We start from the raw sequence: 22,079 nt of genomic DNA, 5'->3' as shown, positions 1-22,079 counted from the left end.
TAGAAATTAAATATGAAAAGATGTTTCACAAGCTAAATGGTAAGTTCAGATGGTTCAAGCAAAGTGAAAAAGGTGGATCACCTATCTTATGTACAAAAAGAAAAAAAAGAGAAAAAAGTCAAAAGTTGAAGCTAAAAGGTAAAATCAAATCTGATTTGATGCAGAAAAAAATAAAAAAAGATTACATCAAAGAAGATGAGTTATCATTTTTGTGCAACCATTCTGACTTGTTGAAGCTACCATCTTTCTACTGTATATTTTCGGATAAGAAAAAGAAAATTGAGGTTATCTTTGTCTGCTGTAACTCAAAGGTCACAATTAAAATTTGGAGTTAAAGAATGGATTAATGGTTCAGATTTTTGAAGTCAAGAGAAAAGAAAAAAAGAGAAGAAGTTAGGTAAGAATCCAAGCCAACTCTACTATCCATGAAATCACAGCTACTATTCTATCTCTCCTCTGCGTCTCTGATATGATTTATGAGGAAGAAGAACAAAGTCAAAGATATTCAAGTAAGCTCAAGTTTTGGAAGCTTTACTCTTGGATAAAAGGGTAAACAACCAGAAATTGAAACAAGAAGAGTGAGCACACTGTTTAGGTCTTTATAGCTTTCTAGCTAAATCTTCTTCTCCTTCATAGTTTTATTGAATTTTTTGTTCTTCAATTTTATCTTTCTTTATTTCAATCAATGGAAAAAGACAAAGAGAGTAATTTTGGAAAAAAGTCAGAAATTATGTCAAATTCTTTTGTAATTAATTTTGTTTGTATTCTTGAACTTGAGACGTTTTCCTTACTAAGTTGGGTGAGCACTTAGTGTTGAAGGTCTAGGGAATGAACCTAGGTAAATCAAACTTGGTTAGAAATTTGGTTTGTCCCTGATAGGATTAGTTTGAATTCTTGAGAATTAGTGTTTTTAAATCTTTAATAAAGATAGTAGAAATTCCACCATAGTTATGGTAGAGATTGGATGTAGGCCACATTGCACATGGTGGTTGAATCAGGATGTATAGTTGTGTTATTTTCCCTTTCTCTGTTTTTTCTGTTAAGCTCATTATGAGACAAAATGAAATTATCTCTTACTTAATCAGCTTCACAGAAGTTATAGCAAAACAGAGTGTTAACTTCTCATCTTTGCTTTGTTCCATCTTTTCTTTCTCATCTTTTAGTGAGAGATAAAATAAATTTGTCTGCTGCATAATCAATGCTGTAGATTCTACAACAACAAGGAATTAAATTCTGGTTTGAAGTGTAAAGTGTACAAGATTAAAAGATACCATAGATTCAACCCCCTTCTCTAGACCATTGAGAACCTTCGATTGGTATCAAGGGTCCAGTCTCAAAGAATCAAGCTTTACAGCTTGGACCAAAGATCCAATGGCCAACAACATAGGTGCAAATATTGTGGCTTACACACTCATGGAGGGGTCGTCTAACAACAGACCTCCCTTCTTTAATTTTAAGAACTACATTTATTGGAAGAAAAGAATGCAGATATTTGTGTAGTCCGTTGATTACAACATATAAAAAATCATTGTGGACGGTCCACAAGTCCCAACAAAGATAAGCGATGAAGAAGTGGTGACTCACAAAGAAGAAGAAGAATGGAAGGATGAAGATAAAAAGAAAGTTGAGCTAAACGCCAAGGCAATAAACATGATGCACTCTGCCATTAACTTCGAGGAATATCGAAAAGTGTCAAAATGCAAAACAGCAAAAGAGGATTTAGGATAAACTCCAAATCCCTCATGAAAGCACTCAACATGTCAAGAAAATAAGAATTGATATGCTTAGAAAGGAATATGAAATGTTCACTATGAAAGAAAGAGAAACCATCAATAAGATGTTAAAAGATTTTTGATTATCATCAATAGCTTGGATGCTATGGAGATGACTCATACTGAATAAGTATTAGTGAAAAAATACTTAGAAGTCTCACTAAAGAGTAGAAAAGAAAAGCAACTGTTATTTTTTAGAGCAACAATCTAAATCAAATGACCTATGATGAGTTGAGAGAAAAGCTACTTGCTTATAAAACCACCCACATGAACCGTGACACAAAAAAAAAGTGATCTTAAAATTCAATATTGATTTATTGGAAGAATATTCCAATGACAGTTTTTCAGATAATGAAATTGTGTGTTTTTTTAGGAGGTTGAGAAGACTCATGAGAAGTAAAGAAAAGAGTAAAGGCTTAAATTCAAAAGAACACAAGAGAAATTTCAACAAAGTCATATGTCATCATTGTAAAGAGGCTGTCCATTTCAAGTATGATTGTCCTAAGCTCAAAAAGGAGGATAGGATGAAGAAAGACAAGAAGAAGGGGATAATGACATCATGGGAGGATCTAGAAGATGACTCCAATAATGAATAAGAATCCGAACACGAAGCACAAACATGTCTCATAGCTGGTTAAGGTCAACTAGAAGAGGTAAATTATTCTAACCTATCTAATGAGGACTTGCTAATGATGACTTAACTGCACATATTAGAAACATTCTTGAAAAACATGATAAATGCAAAGCTGAAAATAATTTCTTGAGAGTTGAAAACGATCTTATCAAAGAGAAAGTGAAGGAAACTGAAAGTGTCACTGATTTGGTTGAAGAAAACAAATTTTTTAAATCTGAAATTGAAAAATTTAAAGGTAAACAATCGGTTAATGTTTCACTTGATTTCACTGAAGAAAATGAACAATTGCATGAGGTTATTAGAGGTTTGAAACGTGATTTGACACAGTTTTTTTTAAGTTTCAGCAACTTAACCAAATATTAGCTAGTCAAAAACCTATATTTGAAAAATCTAGTTTAGATTACTTTGAGAAAAGTGATGCTTTTTTAAAAAATTGCTTCCAAAAAATGAAGCATCAACCGCAAGAACCTATAACCACAAAACCTCATACCAATCTCCAAATTCTGCAATAAAAAAATCATTGTCACACTTGTAAAATGAGTGATCATACTTTTCATCAATGTTTTATTGTTAAAAAAAGAAATGGAAACAAAGTGTACAAAGTGGTAAGTAATTTCAATGTTTTTGGGCAACTAAGGAGGATTAACATTAAAGGATCTAAGTTTATTTGGATACCTAAAATCATTTGAAGTTTTGTACAAGTTTGTCTTGCATCCAAGAAGAAGAAAATTTGTGGTATGTGGTATCTTGATAGCGGATGTTCAAGGCACATAATCGAAAAGTCTACATTTTTCATCAAACTAAATGAGTACAATGAAGGATTTATGACTTTTGGTGATGAGGAAAAGGGTAAGATCATTGCCATAGGTAAAGTGGGTAAGAATTTTTCTATTTGTATTGACAATGTATTTTTTATTGATGGGTTGAGATATAATTTTTTGAGTATTAACCAACTTTGTGACTTAGATTATTTGATAATTTTTAAAAGATTGGAATATCTTGTTGTTAATGAAAATACGGATGAAATGTTGTTTGTGGCTAAAAGATGCGATAACGTGTATGGTCTCACAATAGATAAATTCAAAAGTCAAAATGTAACTTATTTTAATTTTATGGACTCCGAAAAATGGCTATGGTATAAAAGGCTAGGTCATGCTAACATGTTTCATATAGTCAAGCTAATAAAGAAGAATTTAGTGAAAGGTCTTCCTAAAATTAAATTTTACAAAGGCATTACTTGTAATGCATGCCAAATGAGAAAGCAAACAAAAAACTCATTTAAATCAAAGAAAAATATTTCGACTAATTGCTACATATTAATCTTTTTGGGCTAACTATAACTCAAAGTGTAGGTGGTAAACATTATGTCTTAGTTATTATGAATGATTATAAAAGATTGGAAAATTGTTTCTATTAGAAGTGATCACAGAAAGAAATTTAAAAATTGTGATTTTGAAACCTTTTGTGATGAATTAGGGATTTCACATCATTTTTTGTCCAAGAACACCTCAACAAAATGGTGTTATTGAGCGAAGAAATAGAAGTCTTTAAAAAATGGCTAGAGCCATGTTATGTGAAAGTAATGTCTCTAACTTTTTTTAGATCGAAACAGTCAACACAACTTGTTACATTTTAAATAAAACAATCATTAAAAAGTTTTTAAAGAAAATACCTTATGAGTTATGAAAAGGAACCCCTCCCAATCTAAAATATTTCCATGTCTTTGGATGTAAATGTTTTGTATTAAACATTAAAGATAACTTGAAAAAGTTTGATCCAAAGACATATGAATACATTTTTATTGGCTACTCCACATCTAGCAAAACTTATAGAGTTTATCATAAAGACTCTAGAATTGTTGAGAAATTCATACACGTCATTTTTTGTGATTTTAATGTTATTTCAAGTTCTTTGGAAGATGACAATGCAGGCGATCAGAATAATGATGTCAAAAATGAGAATCAAACTCTATTTGAACTTAATCTTAGGGCTTCCAGACTAAGGAAATAAAAATTCTTAAAAAATTATCAACAAGAATATATTATTGGAAATCCGTCACAAAGTGTCACTTTTAGATCCTCAAGTAAAAAAAGATTGAAACATAATAATTTTGTACTTATTTCTCAAATCGAACCATAAAATGTGAATGAAACTCTAAGAAATTTATCTTGGGTCAAGACAATAAAAGAAGAGCTGCATCAGTTTAAAAAAAATGAAGTATGAACACTTGTGCCAAACTCCAATAGAGGTAAATCTGATTAATAAATAGGGGATGATTCAATTTCTTACTTCCGCAAGAAAACTTATTTTATTTTGGAAAAAAAAATATTGTGTTGCTTCAATTATGTTGGTGTCAACATTTTTTGATTTCGTAAAAATTAATATAAATACTCCAAATTAAATTTTTCTTATATTTATTATTGAGCGAACAACATTTAATTTATTAGTGGAATAAATCATTTTTTTCTCTTTGTGAAAGATATTTACCCATTGTTATTTTGAGTGAAGAAACAGAAGTTAGAGAAGAAGATAAGAGAATATATTGAATGTATTCTAATATTAATGAAAATGAAGAATGATTACTGAACACAAGTTGTTTTTACATTCTTAGCTAAGCAACTATATATATACATGAGAGGAATTTGTTTTATTCTAATTGACAAAAAATTTTTTTCTCATTTTGTAATTAATTCTGTTTAATTTGGCTAATAGAATCTTGATCATTCTTTGATTTTGAGTTGCTATGATCTCTATCATTGAAGTTTATTGTTAAACGAAAAGTTTACAGGAGATAAAAAGATTGAAATTACATATACAAAATATCAGATAGTCCATGTATTAGTGCTTTTTAAATTAGTATTTGTTATTGATTCACATGTAATTTTTCATGTAAAATGCTGCTTTATTAAATATTTTTATAACTTATAAATTAATTTTAATATAAATTTTTATGTCTAAACTCCTTTTTCAAAAGAATTTACTTAAATTGTTTATCTAAACCGACCTTGCTAAACTTATTATCAGTCATTGCATTTGCTGTTGATTTTTCGAAATGTGATGCATAATTATTTGTTAAAATGTTTAATGAACACTTGGCATTCAAAAACGGGCATTTGGTCTAGTGGTATGATTCTCGCTTTGGGTGCGAGAGGTCCCGAGTTCGATTCTCGGAATGCCCCAGATTTTTATATATAATTTTGTTTTATCCTCTTATCCAATAAACACAATTCCAAGTGAAGCTTGAATAACCTCACATGTCATATCAATAGTTAATTGGTTAATTAGCAGTGTATTTTGATAGTCACGATTCATTGAAATTAAACTTAGATGTAAAATCATTGTTCTAATACACACTATTAAACTAAAAGATCGAAATTGGGTAATTTGCAATATAATATAATAATTCATTCCTCAAATTTAATATAACAAAAGGAAAAATAAAAATCTATACATATCATGATTCATGAATGTGATTCACAGATACATTATGACTGCAAAGTTTAAAACACTCTCACACTCACTTGCATAAGCAGTGAAATCATATTATACTAACTTAGTACAAATCAAACTGAAAGTACAAATGATTAGCACTACTAAATTATGATTAGAGTAACAGAGCAGGCCCCATAAGGATCAAAGCAAGCCCCATTAGAACATTGCTAGTTTTAGTACCCTTCAAACCTCTGTTTCCTTCAGCCTGGATGTGCTCAGCAACATTGAAATCACCTGCTTCAATGTCAATGCAAGTGGATAAATAAAAAGATGGATTAATAAACATGTTCCTGTTAATACACTAGTAATAGTAAAAGCATTGCATACGAAACTTCACGAGTAAATAGCTATTTTAACATCTGAAAATTTTTAATTTTAATAAAACATACTTCAATATTTGTTTTTTATAAAATTTATCACTCTGAACATTTAGGTCATTTTGTCAAACAAAATTGATATTTGGAGGTTCATTTTGTTAAAAACAAAAGTTGAGGTTCATTTTATGAAAATCGAAATCTTTTGAATTTTAAGATGACTATTTAATCGAAAATTGATTTGCGCTATGTACGAAAGAGTGGTAGTTATTAGTTATTACCTCTTTGAGGGCCATAGCCACAGGCAGATTGAATTGTTTGTTTGATGTCTTGTATGGTTGCTTTGTTATAAAATATGAAGTGGCTGAAGATGTTGTCAAGACAACTAAGGACCAAGTCAGTCTCAGTCAAACATGGCCCTTCACAGAACTCATCCGTTTTCTCACTTGGTACGTTCAAGTCCCCTTTCTCACTCAATCTATATGACTCTTCACAACTTGCATAAATCTGAATCAAACACAATGCAATCATCACGGTTAACTTTACCTCTCTTTTCAATAATGTCTAGTACACATGGATAAAAATTGTAATGTTTTAATTGTTAATATGTCATTAGTAACTTGGTTATTAATACTTTGACGGTGGAAATTCACGTGAAGTTGTTTTTATGTAAAGTTGCTAGTTGAGAATTGTTAGATAACAATTTAATTAAATATGTCAAATCATCTAACGAATTTCTACTAACAACTTCACTTGAAGACAATTGCATGTAAGTTTTCACTTGCTTTGATAACAAGGATCTTAAAATTAGTTAAACACTAATTTAAGGTAAGTAGTAAATATTCAATGCATAAGTTAAAACTTTTAAGACTTTTGAGTAAATTGAATTTACATTCCTCCAAGTTAAACGAAAATTTCTAATAAATTTAAAGTAAAAGTGCAATTTTTATAGGAGTTTAATTTTAATATATTATGTAATATTTTATACAGTCATTTAATTACATTTATTTTTTTTATGATTATTCATGTAGTTAATGTAAAAATAATTATTTTTACTAATATTATGTAATTAGATGCATATATTTTTTTATCAAATGATAAAAAAATTACATAAAAAATTGCCGTTTTAATATTTTAACAATTATCTTAGAGTACCGGTTAACTAACCTCCAACATTATAACTACAAATAATATAAGTATGAATAATTCAAAATACTAAGGAATGTTTCTAATTCAGATAGAGAATTCAATTCAATTGATATCAACTCAATTAATTAGGTTAGTCTCATCTCCTTTTAGATCATGCATACGAATGTCAATTTTTATTATATAGAAAAGGAACAATTCAATTAAAAGAGGCTATTTCACACATAGATAACAAAAAAGAATAATCTTGTGGGTAATATGTATGATACTCACATATTTATCATTGAAACAAAGTAAGGCTTTGGAGACAATTTGAGTAGGGTCACCAAATCCACCACCCCCAGCTCCTCCTCCACCTCCACCTCCACCACCGCCAAATCCCCCACCACTTCCACCTCCACCTACCCCAGCCCCGGCGGCATTGCCGCCAATTCCAACTCCAGCACCACCAAATCCAGAACCTATCTGGTTCCCGGGTTGATCATCACCATCATCAGCATTTCCTATCAAATCAAGACTCAATATGTGATTTTGTCCTCAAAATAATTAAATTGAAAAATAAAATCCTAATCATACCTAATTTCCAAAATAGACAAACATAAAGCAAAGCAAAAGCTAAAATCCAGCGTCTAAAACTAAGTTCAAATGCCATAATTACTGAAGAAGCTTGAGAATATGGTTTGAATTAATTAGAGCACGTTATATAGCCAATGTTGTGTTAGCACTATACTTTACCATCATAGTTAGTTGCTACGTATAGCATGCTAATTCCAATTCCTATAGCAACTAACATTACCTACCATTAATTAGCCCATATTAATCACTTTTCTTAATCAACTTAGAAAAATGAACATTCCTGTCCAAAAAGAAGTACAAAAATAATTAATTAAACAAGCCAATGGGTTTAATTTGCTGTTAGTGGCGGTTACAAATTTGTGACAAAATAAAAAAGTGATGTATAAGAAGACTATAGCAAATTAAGGATGCAGCAGTTGAGGTACAAGCCACCAACTTTTCTCTCCTTTGAGTTCAATAAATCAAACCTAATTAAATCTCACTTGCTACTTTGTTATACTTTTCCTACAAGTTAAGGCCGTGCTATTTAGCTGTGGAAAAATTCATGGATTTATATTCATTATCAACTACAACATTTTAATTTTCGGTTCATATATATTTTAATTAATTTTGCTATATTTTATAAAATAAGTAAATAACAATGTCTTAACTGCTTTATGAAACACGAACACTGTAACTAACCGATGTGTCAGTTTCTCACACTTATACGACACATGTTATATACACATCTTATTTATTAATTTAACTAATTATTTTTTTTCCCTAAATTTGTTGACACATTATAAACATCATTTAGATATATATAGTGCTAATAAGTTCCAAAAATGCTAACATTAGTAGTAATGAATATATATTAATTTCTAAAAGATATAATTAGACATACTTAAAATATTAAAGACAAAGAAAAAATAAATTAAATTTTTTTTTTATTTTCGAAAATTTTAAGAATAAAAACCGTATTTTATCCTAAAAATTAAATATATCTGATGTCATGTGTTGTATTGTATTTTATATCCCTGTGGATGTTAATATATCATAGATCACAAGTATGCATATTAAAATTATATTTTAATTTTATAAAAAATAATATCATGCACTTTTTGCTTTCAGCTAGGAATAAAAAAAAAAAGAAGCTTTTTTAAGCTTCTCATAGATGCTAATAATTTTATACAAAGAAGTAAATGTCCTAGGCAGAAAGGTCCAAAATACAAATTAGTGGTTTTTTTTTTTTTTCTTTTTGGTATATACATTGGTTCTTCCTTTATTAATTAGCCGTTGTTGTAGCTCAACAAATATAGCAAGAATGAACTAGAGAATAACCTACTATGCTTCCAAAAATACAAATTTAAGAAATATGATCCTCTAAAATAAAAGATGAGAGTTTAATTATTATTAATTTTGTAACTTTTACATCATATGTGAACTCTACTTTTTTATTTTAATGATAACTAAAATCTTATTTTTCTCCCTTTATTAATTTCCTTTTTTCTATGGTTTATAACAAAATTGATTTCTTGATAACGTAACTAAGCAATCTAACTAAACTGTCTACTCTATTAATGTGGTTCTTCTTCTTCTTCATTATTTTCTTCTTGCACTACTTCTCTCTAGCTCTGCCTTTTCTTACTTTGAAGTCTAGATGCAACCTTGAATCTGCCTCCTCTAATCACAATTTTGGGGGACAAACTGAGAATTATTTGCTTCTCCAAAATTTGGAAAAAAAATTGTTAAAATCGGAAGGACTAGGTGAATCTTACAACAAAAATCAATGCTAAAAGTGGCTTCAAAATTAAGATCCGAGATTTCATGAACTTTTGTAAGATCAATTTGGATAAATAATTTAATTAAGTTCTTCTAAAAAAAGAGTTTAAATTATAAGGGTTTATATTAAAAATAATTTATAAATAAATTATTTTATATTTAATTTTTTAGTCATAAAAATATTTATTTTAAAACGATAATACAAAAAATTTTATTATAAAAAAAGTTATTTTTTATTTTTTTTATAAGTACTTTAAATAACTTTTTAAAAAATCACAAGTTAATTTTAAAAATTATATCAAACATTAATATTATAATTTTTCGTAAGTTAAATAATTAAAAAAATCACTTATAAATCTATCTAAACGTACTTAATTAATTAGTTGAAGTTATCAGTAATGTGCTCTAGAAATTAAATATCGTTGTAAAGCGTAAAAATTTTCTCTCAAACTATTGGTTTTGTTATTAGTTAAAAGTGTAGTAAACTTAATTTAAACTTTATTGTTAATCTATGTTAATTGTAAAAGGCTACTACTTATATTATTGTAACTAAAAATTTGTACTAGGCCTTTATTAATTATTACATTCCTATCTATTCCTTTATATAATTGTTTAATCATATTTGTCATTTTTATTTTAAATCACTATTGATGTGATTAATATAAAAATAGTTAATTAATACGTAATTAAATAGATAGATATATAAAACTATTTTAGAAATACGGTATATGAATACTAAATTTATTGTTTTAATCCTTGGCCAAACAAAGAGGAGATAGAAAGGTAAATAATTTTTGCATTTCAACGGAATTTTCGTTGAAACCAATTGTTTTTTTTTTTTTACTAAAGATAAAAGATTCGAACTCGCAACCTTTTAATTGAATATGGAAAAATTATGTCATTTGAGCTATACTCATTGGCCGTTGAAACCAAATTGTTGATTCCATTTCTCTTTTAAAATACATTCTAGGTAATAATAATTGGTATATCCTGTGATATTCTTTATGGGAACATGCTATCATGTGATGAGAATGAGATTCCATCCCTTCAATCAGATCCACACTATCTCCCAATTTTCATTCACTCCTTTCGGTCTTTAACTCTTTATACATATGATCATTGAAAGAAACATTTTATTGAACTGCTAAATAATTGAAAGCATATAATTAAGCCAATCTTAGTAATATACATCATCAAGAGATTCATGTGTAAGAAGGAGTAGTGAAACTCATTCACCAAATCCCTTAGCCTCTTCTTCCACTTATCAAAGAATCAATCTATTCTCCCTACAAAAATTATATTATTATTATTATTATTACAATAATAGAAGTGAGAGTAGCATGCATGCTATAATTATATTAAAAAATTGTTCAAATAACTCACGAAATTATCTCGGCCAGATGTGCATGCAGGTCTTCTTGGGGGAAGCTGCTGATGTGGCGTTCTCTGTAAAAAAATTATTCGTCACACACACTAAAAATTTAATTATTAAATTATTTTTTATATATTTTTATTAAAATAATTAACTATCAAAATAATGAAATTTTTTATCTGTGTATGTGTGTGTGAAAAGAGGGTTACTAGTTACTACTATATATATTTAGAAAAAAAAAACCAACAACATCAACAAATTATTTTTATGAAAAATTCAAATTTGTTTGTCCAAAACATGCAATAATTGACTGACACTTTGTAGCTGTGATGTTTTTCTAACAAGAATAATTAACAAGCAGAGGACAAATAAATCATGATTTTTTTTGTAAACTCTAAATCATGAATTGTTATTATAATACTAAAAAAACAAAAAGTTTACCTGTAGTTTTGGTCGAAGGGTTTCTACGGCTGCTGTATTTTTTTGATTATTCACTCCTCCTTGCTGCTCAGGTACAAACAAATTATAATTATTACAAAAGAAAAAAAAAACTACATATGATCTTTATAATAATTATTAACATCTTACTATTTTTATTTATTACTTCAATTAAAATAAATATAAATATATAGACTATATAGTACCTTGCATAATGCCCAGTCTGCTGAATCAAAGAATGCCCTTTCATGATCCTTTTATATAAACCCAAAAAAATAAAAATATATTAAAATATATATATATTTTTTTAATATATGAAAAGTATGGTATAGAATGGGCTTACTCTGGATATCAAAGGCTTCTTCTTTGGAACAAGCCCACCATACTTCTTTCCTCCCGTAGGTGACTGATATTATTATATTTTTTATTTTTAATTATTGAAATACACAAAAAAATTACAATGAGTTTAAATTTTCACATTATAGTTAGAAAAAATAACAGATGCTCATCAGTAGTTACTTTTAATTATAAATTAACTGTGTTATGCATTTAAAAATTTTCAATTATAATGAATTAAAATTTAAATCCAATATAAAAATAAAAAATAAAACAAAAATATTTATTTAAACAAACAAATGAGTTAATTATTTGACCAACCTATAAAACAAAGACTTCTAAGTTCTAATTACATATTTAATTCAACTAATTAATAAGACTAGGCCTTGATATATGCTATGGTAATTTTTCCTTACACAAAATTGGTCTAAATAAACCAACCCAATATAACAACCAAATAGACTTCATGGGATGCTTAATTGCTGGATTTGACTAATTCTATGTCCAACCTAACCAAAACCTAACTCAAAACAAGTCTTAATGCAAAGGATAATACCCAATTGAGTGGATAATAATTGAATAAAGAGAGGGATTGAGAGAATATTCGACAAGACATTAATTTCATTCCCTTTTTTTTTTCAAAAAAAGATGAATCAGTGATAGCCATGGGAACCTCATGTTTCGAAGGAAAAGATGTTCGTCACATGAATTGCTTGACAGCCCAACGACCATTTAGGCTTTTTTTTATTTTTATTTTTTTTTTAAGGAATTTTGTAAAAAATATCGTCACATGGATCCCTTATTAAAATCTTGTAACCGACAATTTTATTTTGTCCTCCAAAAATATCTTCACGCTAGATTAAATTGTTCTCCCATATAAAATCAAATCAAGCATGGAACTTTTAATTTTGATAGGAGCTAGTAATTAAAGATAAACGGTATAAATTTTTTACATTATTAATTAATTAAATTACAAAATGTAAGTATAAAATTTCCATAATTTTATTTAATTATAAAAAAACTATACTTGTTAGTAAAAATATATATTAATATCTACCAATGTCATGTGTATTTTTAAAAATAATAGAGGACACTCATTTTTATATATTTTTTATTTTCCACGTATATAAAAAGTGAAGAAGAAAAGTACATAATGGATAGTATTCTATGTTGATTTCCCAGTTTGTTGTGATATTACTGTTACTTGAAATTAGACATCCAATGAAAACTCGAAACAATGCAACTTATACCAAAATGATTCACACAACTAAAGTACATGGTACCATAACCATGATGGAAAAAAATATAGTACCATACGAGTACAACAATGTAACGATATACCCAATAAGAGATTGACACGTGGACTCATGTCATTCAATCACATATAGACACCTAGATTTTGGTGTCCCATTTCATTCCCCACTCCTTTGCTAAAATTATTGGGGACTTGTTATTATGACCCCTTTGCAAATTATATGCATTTTGCAGTGCCACGTTTACATCATATATACAAACATAAATCATCATCATTTTAGTAAAATAATGTTGTGCAATATTGCTATTTACTAAAATGCACCAACTACTAATTAGCCACAAATACACTCTCTAAATATGTAGATAGAGGAAAATTTGGAACGAAGGAAAGATTTTTTTTAAAAAAATTTGCATAGAAATTAGTAGTTATTGAGTAGTTGGCTTTGGCTATGTAAAATTGAGTAAACTTAAATAGCATTTGTAAATGTTGTGAATTGTGATTAATAGTTCGCATTTAGTTTGAAAAAGAATAATTATTGTCAGCAGCATGAAATTCAAATATAATTAAGAATTTCCTATTTCTAAATATAGTATACTATTTTTAATCCAAAATATCTAAGTACAATATAATTTTCTTGAAAATATATTAAATTAAAAAAAAGAAGAAGAAGAAGTAAATGTTGGGAAAGTTAGGTAAGGTTACCTCAACTTCGGCTGCAGCAAAATAGTCTTCTCTATTGCAATCTGCCATATCTCCTTTTACCTGTTCAACAAAACCAATTAATTCATCGTCACACCATAAATAATTAATATTAATAATAAATAATAAAACTAATGTTTCAACATTAATCCATGAAATGCAAATTGAGTGCAAATTGTTGAAGACTATTATTATCGACTTAACAAGAAAAAAAAGGAGAAACAGAGAAAAAGAAAACTCAGAGGAAGAAAGAAAGAAATTAAAGAAGAGATAGATCAAAACTCACTCACTCTAACAATGAAGCAAAGAATAATTGTTGCTGCAAAGTAAATGGTTAATGGGCATACCCAAATAAATAGGACAAGTGAAAAGTGAAAAAACACACACAAAAGATAAAAAGGTAGAAAAAAGAATAGGCATAAAGGGGAAAGGAAAATAACAAAAGAAAAGAGAATAAGCATAAAGGGAACCATATTTGAGACATAATTACCTTGTGATAAGAGCAAGGAAGAAGGAGAAAAGAAAAAGGAAAAAAGAAAAAAAATGAAAAGACAATAAGGTAACTAAAACTTTAGAAGATAGAGGAGTTTGAGTGAGAGGGTTAGATAAGAATCTGCATCCACAACACATGCCAAGATATCACATTTATATGGCAAGAGTGGGGAGCCTAACAAAGAAGGATTTAAATAAATAAATAAATAATAAATAAATAAGCATTTAAATTCGAATCGTCCTATATATCAAGGATCCAATCCCATGACACTTTTCATGATGATGATATGGTGGCGGTTTTGTAATGGCTACTTACCATATAATTCTCTCTTAATTTGGATTTTTCTTTTCTCTTAATATTCCACTAAAGTAGGAAAGGGACAATAAATTATGACCAGATTCCATAAAACTATTATTCTAGTGTTATTATTTTAAGGGAAAAAAATGAAAGAAAAATCAAAGGTGGAAAATAAAGAAGTGGTAAGAGGTGTGTTGCTATTGGATGATGTAGTTTGAGACGTTAGGGTATCACAATCAATTGGTCCATCTAATAGACTCATACCCCCTATTGTACAATTTTCTCACGTGCCAATCATGCACACTACCGACACCCTCCAACCCTATATATGCATTGCTTGCTATATTCTATATTTTAAATATTGTTTAATGCTATTTATATATTTATTGTGTTCTTCAATATTCAAATCTTTGCTTATCATGTGCAAAATGATAATTCACAAATATCTTTGGATTTTGTCGTTTATTTTTAAGGTGTGTTTCCGAGTTTAAGATTTAAGATTTATAAAGATTTTGAGGAGGATGGAAAGATTTTGGAAAATTTACTTTTCAGAAATTTTATAATTTAGAGGATGATGATTTTAAATTTTTTATTAATTTCCAAATATACTTTTTCAAGTTTTCAAATTAAGAGATTTTTATCGGATTTTAATTACTAAATAAATCTTACATATTGAGTTGTAGAGTATCTATGATTTATCATGGTCAAAATTCATGATTTGGTTTTCCAACAATGTAGCAATTGCAATAACTAATCTTTTTTTGTCATAAATAATCTATTTAGAGGCAAATGACTTCCCATATAAAAATAATAAAATATTATTTGCATATTAAATATGAGATGTCGTCATATCTTATCTATCTCTATTTAACGTGTGAATTTCACTTAAAATAAACACTACAAGAAAAGAAAGCTATTTTAACCTTATCTTTTTTAACAGCCATAATTAAGTGTAAAAATTAATATATACTTTTGACAAATATCACAAATATCAAATTTTTTATGTTTTCTTGATAAATAATTTGACCGTAGAAAATTACTCTTCAATCATAACGCTCATTTGTTTTCAATTTATATACTCCACTATTCTTCTTTTTCTTTGGCTCCGTCAATTTTGGCGCTATCAGTTTAGGATCATACTACTCATTCTTTATCTTCAAAATCTCAGTTTATTCTTCGATTTCAAGATCTAATCTCATTCTTTGTTAAAAATTTTTGTTGAAAATTTTTTATGGTCAATAAGTGTCAAAATAAATAGTATTTTTGACGGTTAATAAGTATCATAAAAAATATACTCTCAAATTTTTTTAATAAATTATTTTTGACGGTCAATATTTATCAAAATAAGATTTAAACTTTTTTTATAATTACTTATATGTTAAAAATATTATTTTTGACTTTATTAACATATTTTCATAGTTAAAATAGTGTCAAAATTTATTTTTTTGACGAATTTTAATTTTTTTTTTACACATATAACCCTAAAAAATAATCTATATTTTTTGCAGTGAAATCTGGGTTTGAGAACAATTTGGATTAAAATTATTTATAAAACAATTAACAATTATTGATTGGATCATGATCATGGGCGCACACTTTGTTTTGGTAAGGGGCTTTTCATTCTTTAACTACTACTGGAAAAGCTTTATTGAACCTCATCTTAGATCAGGGGGTGTTAAATTTAATTAAAAGAAATATTTTATGTATATTTTAAATTTTTAAATCAAAAGTAATTGTAAAAATCGAGAAAAAAATATATAATTATTTTTTATATTATAAAAATAAAAATATAAAAGAGATATGTATAAAAAAATTATACAAATTAATTCTCATTTAAAAATATGTCATCATCTTCTTTTTTTTTTAACGGCCTATTTGGCAAAGAGATTAGGTATTATGTTTATGTTTGTGTCTATGTCTGGAAAAAAATAAGAAAAAGTAAATATAAATTTTTTTATTATAAATAAAAATATTTATTTTTTGAAAAGAATTATTGAGGCTTTAATTTTTGGGGTCCAATTTTTTGTTTTGGCATTTTGGACAAGGTCGTCGCACCCCTAATAAACTTTGTTATTTTAATAAGGTTTGTCGTATGCCAGTAAACTTTAAGTATTATATGAAGTTCGTTGAACTCCCCGACAACTTTGAGCCGAATCCTCCATAAATATTCAAATTGGTTCAGAACAAAATTCAATACTAATAGCTCATTCTTCTCTTTGATATTGATCTTCTAATTTGCTCTCTATAATGTCTGAATTCTGTTGTTATCCATTTATTATGTATGATGAAGAAGGTTCTATCGTGTTTAGGTATGCTCAACCAGTAATTGCATACATGGCACCTGAAGTCAACAGTCTAGCAGCATTGAAGAATTTGATATCGCATTCCATTAGCCAACAACACACGAAGAGATTGAAAAAATTTACTACAGATATCCGTCTGAAATAGATAACGCTTTATTTTACAAAAGGTATATCATCTATTATAGTTGTGATTGTTATTTTTGTGTTATTTTTATTAGAGTTTAAGTTTTGATAATATTTTGTATTTTTTGAATTAGGTATCGGTTACACGATGATGAGAACATATGTCTTATAAGGGTGTGGCACAACCGTTGGACAAATATCCATCTGTTGGAATTATTTGTTTTTCTAGTTGAGTTCGGTGGACGAGGAACTGTTGACGATTATCCTTTAAATGGAGTAGTCAGAAGAAATATTAGAAGGACGATGGTTGACCTAAATATGCCACCTGAAGGTGGTCAAGAGGGGTCAAACGTTGAACATTCTAATGATGGTATGATGCCATCTTATGTTGAAAGTCATGAGGGTTCTATTATCAAGGACCCGATGATGGATCCCTATCAAGTTAATCCCGATGACGGTGAAGATGCTGAGGCTGAAACAACGGAATTTCCTGATGAAGGTGAGAAGGAGGAAAAGATGAACTACTACGGTGACCCATAAATCGCAGTGACACTGCCTGCCATTTCTCGACCATATGACCAGTCGGATCACTTTTTCACTTTAAATCTCGAGGCAATGACTTTAGATTATTTATTTAGACATGGAGGCCCTGATGAGGATCCCACAAATGAGTTTAAGATTGGACAACAGTTTGAAAACAAGGAGGAAGTCATATTGGCAGTTAAGACATACAACATTAAGAGGGCTGTGGAGTATAAAATATTAAAGAGTGACTAGTTAAAATATCCTATACAATGTACCCAGTTTGGGTCTGGTTGTCGGTGGAACATACGTATATTATCGCCGAAAGCAGAAAAAATGGGAGGTGAGAAGATACAACGGTCCTTACACTTGCATGCAAATATCGGTGGGACAAGACCATCGAAGGTTAGATTCGAAGGTAATTGTGCAGCACATATTCACAATGGTCAAAGCAGATCCAACCACCAGCATAAGGGTTTTGCAAGGAGGCACAGAGAATCACTTCAATTACAAAGCGTCCTATAGAAAGGTTTGGCTTGCAAAGCAGAGAGTCATTGCTAGGATATAGGAAGACTGGGAGGAGTCATACAACGAGTTTCCTCGTTAGTTATTCGCTATGCAGATGTACTTACCTGGTATGATTCAATACATTATCTTTAGTTATGTATGCTTAATGTAGTCACCGCATATATATTATAACATCTTGGGTTATTTAGGTACTTGGGTTCAACTTGTAACACAACCTTGGCCGACTGTAGCTAATACTATCATGTTTTATCGGGTATTCTAGATATTTTTTCCGTATGTTGAGACTTTCAAGCACTACAAACTACTTATTTCCATTGATGGCACCCACTTGTATGGTAAATACGGAGGCACGTTGCTGATGACCATTGCTCAAGATGGCAATTTAAATATATAGCCTTTTGCATTTGATGTTGTCGAGGGTGAGACGAATGAGACTTGGTCATTTTTTCTTTTGTATCTGAGGCAGCATGTCACATCTCATGCCAGCCTCCCAAGAACTCATGGTACCACTCACCTCGGCCGAACTTCCCATCGTGCCCATGTATCTCATCGATGTTCAGTGGCCTAGTCAGAATGTGTTGGAGGCCACTAAACTGACGCACGATACGGTCAACCTGATGCCACTCGACGATGGCAAAGCGCAAAATCAGGCATACTACCACAGCATAGGCTTCAGCCTTAGCGATCCCCTATGGAACTAGAGGCTACAGGTTTGGGTCAGCATAAGGCATCCAGTCAACCTGTGCACACACCCCAAGAAGCATCATATAGAAGTTCAAAAGTTATCTAATATACAATTATAATGCCTAAATGTTTATCACTTATGTTAAGGATGCCAAGTCCATTGAGGAGACGCCTGTAATATCGAAGCCTGCTGTCACCTCTGTCATTATCTAGCTGCAACTCCGTCCACCTATAACATCACGAATGTTTAGACACCATAAAACTATTTAAGTAACTAATGAAAAAGATTCAAAAATATAATAATATCTCTCAACTAGGGAAAATCGACGCATGACATATCCCTCTGGCCGCACCAGTGGTATATAATTGATATGCCCAAGAGAGATGCAAACTGCCACATCCACCCAGGTTCCGTTGACGATAGTCCGTGGACCGACACATCTGGCAGTAAAGCCATGCTAACACTGCTGATTCCCATGATAACCTTCCACATCTGTTAAGGTTGTCTAATAGACGCAACTACATAATATGCACCCGAAAATCAGAGACATCCGGAAACAGAATGCCCTTGATCATCTGCATGATATATCCTCTGGTGTAACGTAGTAGGCGCTCCTCCGTCGGATGCTCTTCCAACTCCTTGCAAACAGTATTCTAAAACTAAGTAATTTTGACAGTTCACTTGGTTTGTGACTGTTTATCATCGGGGCCCAGAATAACACCTAGTAACTACTGGCATAAGTCCTCAATAAATCGTCCCTGACTGCTCCCACCCATTGATATAGCCACTGACTGTATCTCCATCAATGTTGAGTCCCAACTGATATGCCACATCATGCAGGGTGATAGTCATCTCCCCATATGGCAGGTGAAATGTATGGAACTCAGGTCGCCATCTCTCGATCAAAGCTGAGACCAATGACCAGTCATGCTCCCACTCTACCATGTATAAAACATGTGATGCATGTGTATCAGAGTTACTTTTTTTAGTTATATTTCATATAGAATAACCATGAATCTTACTTGATAATGAAGTGTTCTATAGTTAATTTTCCTTTGTTATTGCATGTAGAGAATCAATGAATCTTAGTTGATAATGAAATATTTATTATTACTTGAACTGTGCTTTGAGTATCTTGGTTTAATGATTATGATAGGAAAGTGTCAAGGAAGAAAGAAAAGTAAAAACACAAGCCACCTAAGGTCCACTTTGAAGCCAAAGAAGCGTTTCTCTAAGGCACGCCTTCAATCTTCAAGGAATGAAGTCAACAAAGCGTGCAACACACCAACTTCATGAAGCGTGTATGGCACACACGCCTTCGAGCTTTGATTCATTCCCTAGAGCAACCAATTCTCACCAACACAAGGCGTGTGACACGCCACAAAAGTGAAGCATGTCTCTCATAAACGCCAAAGAAATAATGAACCAAGGGACAAAGAAGCATGTGACATGCTAGTAAAAGGAAGCGTGCATTGCAATAACGCCTTCAAGCTTCTCATTTCTCATCAGCTGAAGCGTGTAACACGCTAAAGTAGTGAAGCGTGCATGGCAATAACGCCTTCAAGCTTCTCATTTCTCATCAATTAAAGCGTGCAACACGCTAGAAGAGTGAGGTAGCCATTTCACTCTTTATATAACATTCAATGACACCAAAGTCCCATACCTCTTTATCCAGGGAGAGAAAAGAAAAGAAACATGAGAGTGAACCTCAATATGATGAGACAAGGTTCAAATTATACTTCCATGAACTCTAATTTTTTGGGTGGTTGTCAAATAAGGGAGCAATACCGGAAACAGGATTTAAACTTGAAAAGGACATCTACGCAACAATCTGAGGGAAAATCTAGAGAAGAGGATGGAAGCTCTTGTGTGATCCACCTACCTATGTAAGCCTTGTTCAAGTTCAAGAATTCTATGTGAATGCTGCTAAAAATGATCAAGGGGAGCAGCCCTCTTACATGAGCTTTGTAAGGGGAACACTAGTGAATTTTGGGCCAAATGCCATTCGAAGAGCCCTCAAGTTAAGAGCGCTCCCTTCCTCGTTCTCACAGACAAATTATGAAATGCGAATAAGTACTTATCCGATTTATGAGGAAATCATAAGTGACATTTATATACTTGGGGCTAAATGGATCCGTGATGCCAATGGAGTTCAAATCAATTGAAGAGATTGATCTAATACCAGCAGTAAGAGGGTGGTTTGAAATTGTGAGGAGATCAATCTTACCCACCTCTAACAATTTTGAGGTGACCAGAGAGAGGGCCATCATGGTGCATAGCATTATGATAGGAGAGGTAATGAACATAGAAGATATTATCCCTAAAACCCTCCAACGCATAGCAGAGAGCACTTTTTCAAACACAAAGTTTGGATATCCAAGTCTCATCTATTGCCTTTGTGAACAAGCAGGGGTGGTTTTTGAAGATGGAGATACCACCTGGGTGAAAATGGCCAAGCCAATCACTGTTAGAAGCATGGAGAGGGTTATGTTAAGCCCAACTCGAAGAAGAACACCAAAGAGGGGAGCTCCACAACCTCCAATATCTTCAACCCTTAATGATTTAATTCATATCACTCTTTCTAGTCATTTACTTGCTTGCTTGTAATTCACGTTATTTAATAGTTTTTCTTTAATTCTTGTCATTTACTGTTTATCTTTAATTCTAGTAATTTTATTGCTCTCTTGATTCCCTGTCTTTAATTCTTTCAATTTATTCATTGCAATTTAAATTCTGTCATTTATTGCTTTCATTTATTTATGCTCCTTTATTTGCTTTCTGTTAAATTCATTATAACTTCATTTACTTGCTTTTATTTCCATTAGATTCTGGCTTTCAATTTGTTCTTTAATTTTGAATCAACAAACTACAATTTGAACCTTTAACTAGAATCATCAATTAATCATGGTTGCTTTATCCGTTAATCCTCGTGGGAACGATAACCCACTCACTGTGGTATTACTTGATACGATTCAGTGCACTTGTCGAGTTGTGAGGTTGCTATTAGCCCGCATTAACATGCTAAATCTTGCTCGTCTAAGATGTGACCTAATTTTCTCAAACAGACGTCCCAATAAATTTCTTCTCGTACGCAAGATCTGAAGTGCCTACCAAACAAAATAAATCAGTCAAAAAAATAAGTCAACAAGTAATAACACAAATTCAAATTTCAAGCATATAAAAGATATGAGTTATAAAGTGTACCACTCGACCAAGTCTGCCTACTATATGGTCAACCTGATCCAGTCTATATAGGGTATCCTCGTACGCCAACAACTCTTGCTCCATGAAACTCCACTCTAATAGAATAAATTAGAATAAAATAACTTTAAA

At 30.5% G+C, this 22,079-nt stretch overlaps 2 protein-coding genes and 1 non-coding gene across 5 annotated transcripts; 1 reads left to right on the top strand and 2 right to left on the bottom strand.

The window, feature by feature from the left end:
- The first annotated feature begins 5,513 nt into the window (after positions 1 to 5,513).
- TRNAP-UGG (transfer RNA proline (anticodon UGG)) lies at positions 5,514 to 5,585 on the top strand. The gene has a single exon. It is a non-coding gene; the product is annotated as a tRNA-Pro (tRNA).
- A 177-nt stretch (positions 5,586 to 5,762) lies between these two features.
- On the bottom strand, positions 5,763 to 8,027 carry LOC107637618 (uncharacterized). The gene is made up of 4 exons (XM_016341014.3): positions 7,935 to 8,027; positions 7,632 to 7,861; positions 6,494 to 6,719; positions 5,763 to 6,132 (listed from the first exon to the last, which is right to left on the bottom strand). The coding sequence occupies exons 1-4, from the start codon at positions 8,008 to 8,010 to the stop codon at positions 6,011 to 6,013; spliced, it is 654 nt and encodes a 217-aa protein (XP_016196500.1). The 5' UTR covers positions 8,011 to 8,027; the 3' UTR covers positions 5,763 to 6,010.
- A 2,705-nt stretch (positions 8,028 to 10,732) lies between these two features.
- LOC110270943 (cAMP-regulated phosphoprotein 19-related protein) lies at positions 10,733 to 14,421 on the bottom strand. Of its 3 annotated transcripts, none has more exons than XM_088483127.1 (7): positions 14,286 to 14,421; positions 13,799 to 13,858; positions 11,849 to 11,911; positions 11,712 to 11,759; positions 11,509 to 11,571; positions 11,079 to 11,141; positions 10,733 to 10,981 (listed from the first exon to the last, which is right to left on the bottom strand). In XM_088483127.1, the coding sequence occupies exons 2-7, from the start codon at positions 13,844 to 13,846 to the stop codon at positions 10,973 to 10,975; spliced, it is 294 nt and encodes a 97-aa protein (XP_088339253.1). In that variant the 5' UTR covers positions 13,847 to 13,858; positions 14,286 to 14,421; the 3' UTR covers positions 10,733 to 10,972. The 3 variants fall into 3 exon arrangements, with proteins under 3 accessions (XP_088339253.1, XP_088339252.1, XP_088339254.1); XM_088483126.1 differs by lacking the exon at positions 14,286 to 14,421 and adding an exon at positions 14,086 to 14,279; XM_088483128.1 differs by lacking the exon at positions 14,286 to 14,421 and adding an exon at positions 14,082 to 14,109.
- Between the last annotated feature and the right edge of the window lie 7,658 nt (positions 14,422 to 22,079).

The sequence above is a fragment of the Arachis ipaensis genome, chromosome B4 (genome assembly GCF_059453495.1).
Source record: "Arachis ipaensis isolate K30076 ecotype BB chromosome B4, ASM5945349v1, whole genome shotgun sequence".
Taxonomy (NCBI): Eukaryota; Viridiplantae; Streptophyta; class Magnoliopsida; order Fabales; family Fabaceae; genus Arachis; species Arachis ipaensis.
The sequence above is the reverse complement of the archived record's forward strand: the minus strand, read 5'-3'. Positions and strand labels throughout refer to the sequence as shown.